Source organism: Rutilus rutilus (genome assembly GCF_951802725.1).
Source record: "Rutilus rutilus genome assembly, chromosome: 8".
Classification (NCBI taxonomy): domain Eukaryota; kingdom Metazoa; phylum Chordata; class Actinopteri; order Cypriniformes; family Leuciscidae; genus Rutilus; species Rutilus rutilus.
In genome coordinates this window covers 3913744-3927189 of record NC_140222.1, presented here as the reverse complement: position 1 = coordinate 3927189, position 13446 = coordinate 3913744, and the positions used below count along the sequence as shown (strand labels likewise).

The 13446-nt window shown below is 40.1% G+C and overlaps 1 protein-coding gene across 1 annotated transcript; it reads right to left on the bottom strand.

The window, feature by feature from the left end:
* Nucleotides 1–3977: 3977 nt before the first annotated feature.
* Nucleotides 3978–12165, bottom strand: LOC311295385 (uncharacterized protein). Its single transcript, XM_084416731.1, has 2 exons — nt 12066–12165; nt 3978–5331 (listed from the first exon to the last, which is right to left on the bottom strand). Exon 2 carries the CDS (start codon nt 5324–5326, stop codon nt 4403–4405), a length of 924 nt encoding a protein of 307 aa, XP_084272857.1. The 5' UTR covers nt 5327–5331; nt 12066–12165; the 3' UTR covers nt 3978–4402.
* Nucleotides 12166–13446: the final 1281 nt, after the last annotated feature.

Sequence of the window (13446 nt, the reverse complement as noted above, 5' to 3'; positions counted from 1 at the left end):
CGCGCTGACGGACCATAGACTATAATAAAATAGTGACTGACATGTATGCACATAAATCACTGTCACACACACACTCTCAGAGTAATATTAAGTTCTTGCATAATATATTTTCAACTAGCAGAATAGTACAGAATCACGATACACAGTCTCACTTGTAGCCATGTCTTTTAACTATTATAATATTTCGAAGGGCAAAAATTGGAACTTTTAATTGGCTTTACATCATCAACTGTCACTTTAGCGCGAGGCCCTGTGCAGGCGCAGACTTGGTACTGTCAGTAGCATAACGTTATAGCATTACCTCCCCAGCCTGAGCTAACTCGATCACGTCGAGCTAGGTGGGCGTGATTTCAGATAGCCAGGCTCCTCAGCTCCACTCACTCACGCCCCGCCTCATTGCCCATTTTCTGTTATCCGGGAGTGACGCAAGGCCAAGATGGCGACGGCCGGCTCCGCCCACTTTAGGCTTCAAAAATGCTCTTCAGAAACCTACGGGTGACGTCACGGACACTACGTCCAAATTTTTTACAGTCTATGGTATTTACTCAGAATGAAGCGCATCACAGGCATGCGCCAACCACTGAAGTGTGCGATGACGTCATCACGCTGGTATACCAAGCGAAAATAATTCATTTAATAAATGCACATAACACTCTTTTTAACATAAAGCACATAAGAAATTGAACATTATTTAAAAGTATTAGAAAAATAACATTTTACTATATTATAACGGAATTGAAGAAATTGTAAAACATATAAACGGCTTCTACTCATACACAGTAAAAGAAATGGACACAGCGACCCCATTGGATTCAACGGAGAAAAGTGAAGTCAATTAGAAGCACTCACTTCCTGATGGCTGAGCGTACTGCGCAGACTCACACTGAGCTTGACGACGTAGATGTGACGTGAGCAACCTGTCTGTCTTCTAGTAGCTGTGCCAAGAGAAATCTGAATCATTCCCTTCTGAAACTTGCAGACGGAGAGTGTGAGTAGGAGGTGTCCATGAGCTAGGAGCGACTTTTGCTAAGTATTCTGATGAATTATTTTGCCTCCACGGCCCCCGATTGCGAGCTTCTCCTCCTGTCCATACGGTAATCTCTCTACTATGCGACAAAGAGTCGCGTGGTTATGACGCAATCGTTAGCCTATTTTTACAAAAACTGCATCTACGGGGCCATAACGTAAGATACAAGGTAATGGAGCCTTTTATACATTTTCGTGTTTCTTTAGAAATAAATAATGGACAAATGGAGTCTTTAAACACCTCAGATGTAAAGTTATTCGCTATCAAAGTGACGCCAAAATGAATGGGAGTCAATGGATTGCTAACAGCAGGTGATGGCTTGTTAATCAATGGCGGCGCCCGGGGTGGTACGCTATTCGATTACCCCCCTGGTGTTGACAATCAAAATTTAACTTACCATTTTTACCTTTGTGGCAACTCATGGTGCACTGTCGCCACTTGCTGGACTGGAGCATGGAAAATACTGCAGGTTAGTCCTCGAGAGTACTTTTTTTTTTTTTTATAAGCCAAATTTCAATTCAATAGTACTTTTACACACAATCAAACGTGGCAAATAGTTGTTATCAGAACTATTATAATAAAAATAAGAGAAACAAGCATATAATAGCATCACTGGAAATCATACCAACAACAAACAACAGCTTTTCCCCACAGGATTTGATTAGAGATTGTTATAAAAACATGCATGGATGAATTGTTCACAATAGAAACCGTAATATGCACTCAAATTCAGTCAGTTTTTACTTCATGTCACTTTAATCACTGACAGAAAAGATTCACACGGACAGCTTCCAACAACACAGCACTCGTAAACATAGGACCATCAAGGTTTTGTCAAAGCCACAGCATGTTGGTCTGTTGGAAATATCCACATTTCAGTTTATCTGAATCTCACAACTCCAGTGAGAAGTTATCGTCTGATATTCAAGATGAACTATACTTTCGGTACAACAGGACTAAAGGCACACCTTAAGAAAAATGGGATCTTTCCCATCTTCACTACTCCCATAAATGAGTGCAAAACAATTTAGATATAGAGAAACAGATTTTTTTGTGAAAATTAAGCATAAAAGTGGTTTATTTTGTATAAAAATCTTATAAATGTATAAAAATCTTATAAATGTATGAGGTGGCAAGTTAGACATTTTACTCCACAGACACTCAGCAAAACCAGCATGGGGTAAAAGACACACAGTATTGTTAATAATGGTTTGATTTATATAAGTTAATACTTATTCAAAACAAATCACTTTTGCAAAGTTTGTACTATTTTTGGTTTATTTTGATAAATAAAAGAATTCATCTTTGTTCAATATACTGTCATTAAAATGTTAATATAGAATATATATTCATATAAATATGAAAACAAAATTATTTTAAAATTAAAGATACAGAAAGCATTGAAGGAGAGCCCAAAATAATTGAATATATACTTACAGTAGTAACGATAAATACCATAGTTTCATTATTAATATGGTGATTATCTCTAAGGTGGGCACCCAACTGAATATATGATATTTACCATCTGAATTTAACAATGTCATGTCAGCAAATGGAAAAGTCTACCAGCTGTTTATTATCATATTAATTATTGTCTTTCGCCCCAAAAGCAGCGGCGCCTTTTACTTGATTCCACTTATATAGGGTGGTATCGGGTATTCAGCTCCTGAGAAACAAGAGGTGGAGCTGGGGAGGGAGGAGGGTAATCGGCTCCTGAGAAACGAGAGGTGGAGCTGGGGAGGGAGGAGGGTAATCGGCTCCTGAGAAACGAGAGGAGGAGCTGGGGAGGGAGGAGGGTAATCGGCTCCTGAGAAACGAGAGGAGGAGCTGGGGAGGGAGGAGGGTAATCGGCTCCTGAGAAACGAGAGGAGGAGCTGGGGAGGGAGGAGGGTAATCGGCTCCTGAGAAACGAGAGGCGGAGCTGGGGAGGGAGGAGGGTAATCGGCTCCTGAGAAACGAGAGGCGGAGCTGGGGAGGGAGAAGGGTAATCGGCTCCTGAGAAACGAGAGGAGGAGCTGGGGAGGGAGGAGGGTAATCGGCTCCTGAGAAACGAGAGGAGGAGCTGGGGAGGGAGGAGGGTAATCGGCTCCTGAGAAACAAGAGGAGGAGCTGGGGAGGGAGGAGGGTAATCGGCTCCTGAGAAACGAGAGGAGGAGCTGGGGAGGGAGGAGGGTAATCGGCTCCTGAGAAACGAGAGGAGGAGCTGGGGAGGGAGGAGGGTAATCGGCTCCTGAGAAACGAGAGGAGGAGCTGGGGAGGGAGGAGGGTAATCGGCTCCTGAGAAACGAAAGGAGGAGCTGGGGAGGGAGGAGGGTAATCGGCTCCTGAGAAACGAGAGGTGGAGCTGGGGAGGGAGGAGGGTATTCGGCTCCTGAGAAACGAGAGGTGGAGCTGGGGATGGAGGAGGGTAATCGGCTCCTGAGAAACGAGAGGAGGAGCTGGGGATGGAGGAGGGTAATCGGCTCCTGAGAAACGAGAGGAGGAGCTGGGGATGGAGGAGGGTAATCGGCTCATGAGAAACGAGAGGTGGAGCCGGGGAGGGAGGTGGGTAATCGGCTCCTGAGAAACGAGAGGTGGAGCCGGGGAGGGAGGAGGGTAATCGGCTCCTGAGAAACGAGAGGTGGAGCCGGGGAGGGAGGGGGGTAATCGGCTCCTGAGAAACGAGAGGCGGAGCCGGGGAGGGAGGGGGGTAATCGGCTCCTGAGAAACGAGAGGTGGAGCCGGGGAGGGAGGTGGGTAATCGGCTCCTGAGAAACGAGAGGTGGAGCCGGGGAGGGAGGAGGGTAATCGGCTCCTGAGAAACGAGAGGTGGAGCTGGGGAGGGAGGAGGGTAATCAGCTGCTGAGAAACGAGAGGTGGAGCCGGGGAGGGAGGAGGGTAATCGGCTCCTGAGAAACGAGAGGTGGAGCCGGGGAGGGAGGAGGGTAATCGGCTCCTGAGAAACGAGAGGTGGGCCAGCAAGTTATAATGTCTTAGAAGCCTATGGAGGAGTGATCCAGCTCTCAGATTTCATCAAAAATATCTTAATTTGTGTTCCGAAGATGAACGAAGGTCTTACGGGGTTGAACATGAGGGTGAGTAAATACTGACAGAATTTTCATTTTTGGGTGAACTATCCCTTTAATATTCTTCCATTATTGAAAAAACTTTGCTTTAACTGCCTGATTTTTTTTACTAAATGATTTTCAGTTGCTACATAAATCTACAACATTTTAAAAAGCATCAAATATTAGATAAAATAAGCACAGAATCAACTTTGTGCTGCTGTCGGCGATCGCGTCAAGGATCAGACAAATTTCCACGTGCATCTTGAAAAGCGGATGTTAATGAAAGTGCTGCGCCCTTTTGAAAAAAGCCTTTTAGCCCCGTTGTACCCTACAACTTATTACAGATAATAGTGTTTCCATGCCTGAGCAGAGAAGCGAACTGACTGAAACTCTTCCCACACTGATCACATGTGAAGGGTTTCTCTCCAGTGTGGATCCTCATGTGGGTTTTCAGGTTTCCTGATTGGTTGAATCTCTTGTCGCAGTGTGAACACTTGAACGGTTTCTCTCCAGTGTGGATATTCTGGTGCACTTTTAGTTCACTATTTGTGATAAAGGACTTGCCGCACTCGCTGCATATGTGATTCTTCACGCCGCCGTGTCTTTTCTGGTGTACCATTAAAGAACCAAGCTCTGTGAAACTCTTTCCACACAAAGAACACAAGTGCGGCTTTTCCTGTAAATGCACTTTCAGGTGTTTCTTCAGGGATAACGATGTAAAGAAAGACTTGCCGCACTGATCGCAGCTGAACAGTCTCTCTCCGGAGTGAGAACGCAGATGTGATTTAAGATATTTCGCCTGCGTGAAACTCTTTTCACACTGACTGCATGCGAAAGGCCGCTCTCCGGTGTGGATCCTCGTGTGGATCTTAAAGGTTTTTCTATCAGTGAAACTCTTTCCGCAGTGAACGCATGCATAAGGTCTCTCTCCGGTGTGGATCCTCGTGTGGTCCTTGAGATTTCCCTCATATTTGAAAGTCTTTCCACAGTAATCGCACGTGAAGAGCTTCTCTCCGGTGTGAACTCTCATGTGAACTCGAAGATTTTGCTTGAATGTGAATCTTTTCCCACACTGACTGCATGAGAACGGTTTCTCTCCGGTGTGGATCCTCATGTGAACCTCCAGGATATATTTGGTGGTTAAACTCTTTCCACACTGAGTGCAGCTGAAGGATTTCTTGAAAACTGCTCTTTCTCCAGGTTTGACATGATGATGGTTCTTCAGTTGAGCATTCTCGTTGTTCTCATCCATCAGGTCTGAAATTAAAGAAGCACAAAAGCTCTCAGTCAATTATAAAAACGGTTCCAGAGATGTGTTTCGACTGCTATACAAGATCATGATGATTTTAATGCATTATATTTACTGTAGTAACACTAACCACACCATGGTATTGTGAATGGAAATGTGGGATATTCATATCGAATTTTATTATATATTAATGTAGACATGTAATACATTTATTAAAAGAGTTATGGAATATAATTACAGTATTTTTTTGTGATTATAGCATTTGTGCATTTATACTAATTGTATTTAGGCTACTGTTTTTCATACTAATACCATAGGAACCATATAGTTACATTTTACCATGGTATTGAGTAGGGCTGAACGATTAATCGCAACAAAACCGCAACCGCAAACACGCTAAATATGCCCCGCCGCAGAAGTACAATAACGGCGCATCATTCCAGGAAATCCCTATCGCTGTATCTGAATAAACAGAAGATTGAAACGCTTTGATTAAACATGACTAATAAACACACGACTGCCTTATTCTGTGTAAGAAGAACATCATCTCACAGAAGGAGGAGCTCAGCTGTCCTTATGAAGTGAGTCTGGAGTAAATGCATGTTATTAAATGTTGTCTGTTGTTGGACGAGGTTCATAAATGATTCTCGTGTTTGGAAAGATGTTTGACGCGTGTTGTTTTTTCAAATGCACGTTATAAGCGACTCAAACTCACAGTGCTTTCAGATGGAGCCGCGTTTACTGAGCCGTACGTCACTGACAAACTGCGCATAAAAAATAAATCGCAGCCTTTGCGATTTTAAAATCGCGATAAGCCATCTCGATTTAAGTGCGATTACATGGAAAGTGCGATTAATCGTTCAGCCCTAGTATTGAGGTGCTATACACGTGTTTTAACTGTGGTTATCGGGATCTGGATGACCAATGGTTCATTTTAATAGACTCAAACAGTCAGAATATTTACATTTTACCATATAAAAATGTATTTTTACAGATGTTACCGTTTTTTTGTTAATGAACATGAATTCACATCTTCATCCTAAATCAAGCTACTGCTATTGTCAACTCAAGCTACTGTCAAATGTGCATTTCTAAGAGACAAAACATGTAGTAATATTATTAATATTGCAGCCTGCAGTGCGCACTGTACTAAATATACACGTCAAAGTTAGGCGACACAAACCTGTGTCCTGACCTGAAACAATATCATCTGTTAGCACATGCAGAAACTAAGAAATACAAATAATTATTTAAGATTTTTATTTTGTTATGGAAAAATAACCGGAAAAGTGTAAAGAATTAAAAAATGGTTTAAACATTCTACCTCAGATTTGTGAGATGTTCACCTGTTTGGAAAGTGTTTCTCATGTTCTGACTATAAAGAGAAGTTTAAAACCACAATTAATGGTCTGGTTTCTACAATTTCCTCACAAATCTGCCTTTAAACGAAAGATTTGACATTTATCGTGATAATTATCAATACCGACTGATGGAATTTTTTTATAGTGATCATTTTTTTGGTCTCTACATACAGTGAAACAGCAAACACTGTGAGGAAAAAATAAGTTACATTTGTTTAGAGCTTACACACACACACACGGTTTCATAACAAGATGACATTTTGTTGAAATTTTCATTTTTGGTTAATGCATTTTTCCAGTAAAAAAATAATATAATATTATTATTAAAGACGTGCTTTTTTTTCAGTAAATTTCAACGGTAGTAATTATTAGGTCCATAGACAACTAAAAACAAACAAATATTCAGCAAACAATAAATAAGTTGCAATATGGAATTAATTGTGCAGGGCTTTCACTGTGAGGTTGAGTTACCAACTGATGAGCATAAATCCTCTTCGTGTGTGTGTGTGTGTGAGAGAGAGAGAGAGAGAGAGAGAGAGAGAGAGAGAGAGAGAGAGAATGCACACAATACTTGCATCTACTGTGTTTACGGGAACGTAAGCCCTATGGCTACTGTGCTTGTCCGTGTTGCGCTCGGAGCGCGCGCACAGCATCCTGTCAGAAGAATTCAGTTCTCTTTCGCGACTTATCGCGCTTTTAATATTTCAATATAAACCACATCCTTTTCTTTCTCATTCATTCATGTTTTGTTATTAAAGGGATAGTTCACTTTTTTTATTAGTTCACAAATTAATTTTTGATATGTTTTAGCTTACCTCAAGGGCATCCAAGATGTAGGTGTCTTTGTTTCCGCAGTGGTTTCAATTTTGATATTTTTAGGTCAAACCGTTCTTGTCTGTCAGTCATATAATGCATGTCGATGGTCACTGGCTCAAAACACAAGCACAGAGTCCAAATTAAAACAATTCCCCATCGTCCAAATTAAACAATTCCCCATCATAAGTACACATTGATGGCCTAAGACACGAAACGAGCGGTTTGTGTGAGAAAACGAACAGTATTTATATCGTTGTTATCTCTTGAACACAGCACACGTCCAAATGATCTGACGGCGCGGGCGGGTATAGATATATACATAGATGTCGCCTTGGCTACTGCAGTTCATTGGAACGAAACCGTAGCCAAGCGACATCTAGTGTATATATCTATACCCGCCCACTGGCGGGTATAGATGTATACACTAGATGTCGCCTTCGCTACTGCAGTTCATTGGAACGAAACCATAGCCAAGGCGACATCTATGTATATATCTATACCCGCCCGCGCCGTCAGATCATTTGGACGTTTTCAAGAGATAACAACGATATAAATACTGTTCGTTTTCTCACACAAACCGCTCGTTTCGTGTCTTAGGCCATCAATGTGTACTTATGATGGGGAATTGTTTCATTTGGACGTGGGGAATTGTTTTAATTTGGACTCTGTGCTTGTGTTTTGAGCCAGTGACCATCGACATGCATTATATGACTGACAGACAAGAACGGTTTGACCTAAAAATATCAAAATTGAAACTACTGCGGAAACAAAGACACCTACATCTTGGATACCCTTGAGGTAAGCTAAAACATATCAAAAATTAATTTCAAAGTGAACTATCCCTTTAATATCTTTAAACAGAATCGTTAACTGAAATCTGCACGGATTATCAAAAATACAACATTTATAGGACATAAAGGTTCTCTGCAGCAAAAGTAGAGATGTTCCGATACCCTTTTTCCCTTCCCGATACCTGGACTCAGGGTATCGGCCGATACCGAGTACTGATCTGAGTACCTGGGTGTGCGTCTATACAGCTGCAATTCAGACTAGCCCTGAATGAATTGATAGAATTATTTGATGGTGTGCTTCAGACGAATCCCTTAATAAAACATGAACAAATACACACAGTGAACTAGAGTATTTTTATTATCTGACATACATTTCACAGCAATATATTATTTATTTTTCTTAAGTGAAAAAGAACTTCAAATACAGCCACACATCTAATACTGTAAACTGAAAAAGGTATTTTTAGTTTTACAATATAACTCTATAAAAAAAAAACAGTGCAACAAATAAATCTAGGAATCTAAAAAATTTAATATGAATAATATAAGAAAAATAATCTCTTTATAACTTAAAGTCCAGAAAAAAATTTGTGTTAAATAAACAGCATTTCATTTTTGAAATACAAAAGTAAAATAAAAACAAAGTGCAACAGTAACTTATACTCAATCTAAGTAGTCCTTTAAACTAAGTGCAGCCATAATAATGTAGTGAAATAAGAGACCTCAGTAATAGAGTATAAATAAACCTCAACTAAAGATGTCGGTAGTAAAGCTGATTGTTTTCACATCTTTTAGTTTACATGAAATGTGTCTCGAATAGCTTAGGGAACGCCGTTTCAGAGATGTATTCGCGACCAGACAAACTGTACCCGGGCTCCAAATGTTCAGTTAAGCGGCGAAATCCATCGTTTTCAATGACTGACAGCGGCTGGTCATCCAGAACAATAAACTCAATAATTTTGTCGGATATATTTATCGCTCGTTGGCTGTCTTTTGAAAACTTTTCTCTTCGTTTGAATGAAGCTTCCAGAGATTGTTGATTCTGGCGCGGCTCATCCTTCTCTGCCCTTGCGTTTATGTAACCATCGTGTTCTGCGGCGTGACGTGTCTTCAGATGCTTTATTAAGTTGCTGCTTCTTGTGCCACCCCTCGAAATTGCAGTACGCCATATGAGACATGTCGCCGTTTTTACTGGTTGGTTGGTCCACGGTCCAGTCTGAAATACTGCCAAACAGCGGACATACTGCTAGTGTGCGTTTTCATTTCTTCTTCGCTGCTCTAAACAGTGGTTGCTTGTGGCAACAGCACAACTTCCTGTGTTGCCACAAGCAACCACTGTTTAGAGCAGCGAAGAAGAATTGATCTCCGATTTGCCGCGTTAAGCAAAGCTAGCATGCAGAACTAGATATTGTTTAAGAAAATGGTGTCGGATCGGTACATGGATACAAGTACTCGCCGATACCGATGCCAGAATTTTGATTGGTATCGGCGATACTAGTATCGGAACAACCCTAGGCAAAGTGAAAGTACCAGCGGGTGAAATGTTTCACAATGTCTCTTTGCACAGCAAATCACCCGTTTCAATAAAAGGATATATTAATATAGCCTACTTTTACATTTTCGCTGCTGTTCTAAAATGGTTTTCGCCATCACCTTAAACAAGCTGCAGCTGCTTGACTCCCAGTGCAGGAGCTGTAGGTTACCACAGAAACGTAAGCGGTTAGTTGATTGCTGTGGTTAGTTGGACTCGTGACACTCGCGAACAGCACTGAACACGCACTTTAGCCGGTACAACTTGTTGAATATTATTATCATCATAAACTTTTCATTAACTTCAGAAGACTTTACAACAAGGGAATTGTAATTGGCTGCTTGTTCTGCAGAGAGCCGATCTCCGTTGATGTGGTTTTTAATTTTTTTATCGATCGTTTGTTGGTAAAGGGTGAGAGACCTTGCGGTTCCCGACCACTGGCCTACGTCAATGTTTCTCAACTGGTGGGTTGCAAGACCGTTTTGAGCGAGTCGCATTGTGTGCAGTCAAAAAACAACAACAAACGTACTTCTCTGGTCTCTTTAATTTTGAAAGACGCGTGTGAAAGCTGGTGACACTTCTGTCAGATGCTGAGAGAAACGCAGTGACTTTATTTCTGTGTGACTAATGTGCAATTTTGACACAAATTAATTCATAATGATCAATGTATCACTTTTTATTGTAAACCTGTGGTAAAACATCGATGCTTGGGTTTTAAATATTCAAGTAAACAACAAAAATGGCAGCAAACGGTTGTTTTTATCATGTTAGTTTTGCGATCACGCTGTTGCCAGTGATTTCCTTCTGATTAGTTTTCTGATAAATCTTCCATTTGTTGGTGAAAAGACCCTAAAACCGTGATACGAACCGAACCGTGGGTTTTGTGAACCGTGCCACCCCTAGCGGTCACCTGACAAAAGAACGAAGGACTCGGACCCGAAAGACTCGATGAACTAATCAGTGTCACAATGTGCGTTAACTAGGGGTGTAACGATACCCTCATGTCACGATTCGACACATATCACGATACTGAACTCACGATACGATATTATTGCGATACTCCCAAGACATATGGTAAAAGGTTAATAAAAAATGTACTGTTTATTAAACTGATAAATTTGATATTACATTGTGTGTATAAATGAATATTCTTGGACTTGTTGCTGGAAACCCAAAGCACAGGACAATAGAGACACCAGAATAACAATATTCATAATTCTGAAGCTGAAAATACAGAATTATTTTAGATGAATATGTTTCTCTGTCACTGACAGATATATTAACAATAAACAAGATATATTTAAAATAATGTAGGCCACTTTTTTACACAGATATTCCCCTATTGCATTATTATACATTATATTCAACATTATATATCATATTTTAATGTAGTACTGACACTAAAACTCTGAAAACTTAAAAATTTTATCACTTAGTAATTTTTTTTTTGGGTGAACTATTCACGATACATATTGTTGCATTTTTGTATTGCGATATATTGTGACATGATATATTGTTACACCCCTAGCGTTAATGCAATTTTATCGCAAAACAAAACTTCACCCTTGTTGTGTAAAGTTATATGCAAGTTTTAACCCTGTCACCATGAAAACTAACTGCCATATGGAATAAAATGTCCATAAAACTAGCGTTTTAAAGCACGATTTAAACAAGCTCAAATAATTCACAAATTGAATTACTGAATAATTGTAAATATTTCTATAAAAGCATAAGCTTCCAGAAAGTAGCAGATAAATTGGTTCCTCAGTTGCTGTGTGTGTACAGAGTCCTCTATATAATTTAGTCCTTTTCTAACTAAAGCAACTAGCCTACATGAACTTGAAGCTTTATTAATTTTCTTCAGCCTCATTAATGAAAAATCATGAATAAACAATGTTCTTCACTAACCCACGTTATAATTATATACTTGTTTCTTCTGACAAGTTGTCGCAATATAATCATTCAAATCGTGGATGTCGCTTAATGTTTATTTCGTATGTTTATCTGTCGTGCCACATTAAAGAACGCGAAACCGACAAATATTAAAATTATTACAATAACACAAAACTGCATGCAATCATTTGATACCTGCATTTAATGCAAAATAATGCATTGGTTTATCTGTGCATTGGTTTAATGGTTAGTTAAGTCCTATTCACGGATAAACATGGATAGATCTTGGGATTTAGGGATCGAGATCGTTCAGATGAAGATCCTGTCGGGAAATAATGATTTTTACTCACCAATTCAGTCGATCACAGCCCAGACACAAGTTTGCGTTCATAGCCTCCTTCTTCTTTTACTTTTGTGGTGCGTGACAAATCAACTCGCGGTGTATTTTCGCCCCCGACTGGACTGGAGTGCGGAGAAAATTGTAGGAGTTTTGAAATCAAATAGTGCAGAGTTCTGTAAGAGAGGCAAATAAACTTAGGTCTATATGAATGTAAAAAATATATTTGTAGGTATTTTAAATAGGACAAATACGTATTTATAAATTAGAAAGCATGTAGCGTAATTAAGTGAATAAAAGCTTATTTATTTAGATTAATGTTATTGCAAAATGTGTACATCAAATTAGAGCTACTCTTAAATGACTCTTAAACTCTTAAGTGACATGTGGCAATTAATAACCCGCAGTAATATTATAACTCCAAACAGAGAAACAAGCATAGTGTAGAAACAATAGAAGACAACCAACAAACCGCACTGTTTCCCCCAACAATTTGCTTAAAGATTGTAATTAAAAATGCTATAAAAAGCATGGATGAATTGTTCACAGTAAAATCCTCAGGTCATTTTTCATGTCACTTTAATCACTGATTGTGTGACGTCGACAAGAGTGTTTTAGGAGTGCCCAGATGACAGGAATAAATGTGGAAAAACAACACTCATATAGCCTGGTTAAAACCAGAGCATTCTCAGTAGTAACTGAGTTATGGTCTGGCAAAGCTTCATTAATAACTCATTTCCAAAGGGGCGTCACCAACGGACGTCGCTCAAATGCCTCTGGGCACAATTGGATGGACCTAAAACCAATCAGAGCGATCGCCATCGTGTAAAGCCATATGCTGCGTCCACAAGTTACACTACGCCATAAAAGTATGTACTCTTTTTGTGAAGAAAAGGTATTTACTTTTGAATGTGTAGCAAAAAAGTAGGCAAGCTTTGGGACATACTACTTCGTCATCTTTACCGGACGGATCTGTCGCGTGCGTCCTGTCACGTAAACTGCCCTGTCAATCATCTTGTCACAGTTAAAATCCTCTATTAAATCTATTTTAATTTCCTACCGTTTCGGAGAGAAATGTAGTAGCACGTTCATCTGCCAGTGGGTCTTTCATGGAGACTGTCCTCCTCATGTGTTTGCAATTTGAATATAATAATGCATTTAAAAGTTGGTGCGCTTCACCAATGGACGTCGCTCAAATGCCTCTGGGCGCAACTGGATAGACCTAAAACCAATCAGAGCGATCGTCATCGTGTAAAGCCCGCCCCAACGTTTCTGACTGGTGCCGCGATTTGGACGGATTATAAATGGGCTAGAATGAGCTCTTTGCCAGACTACTTGCAGAGCAAATCTAAATTTGCCAGAAGTTTGTCTGGGTTTTCCAAGGCTAACACTCA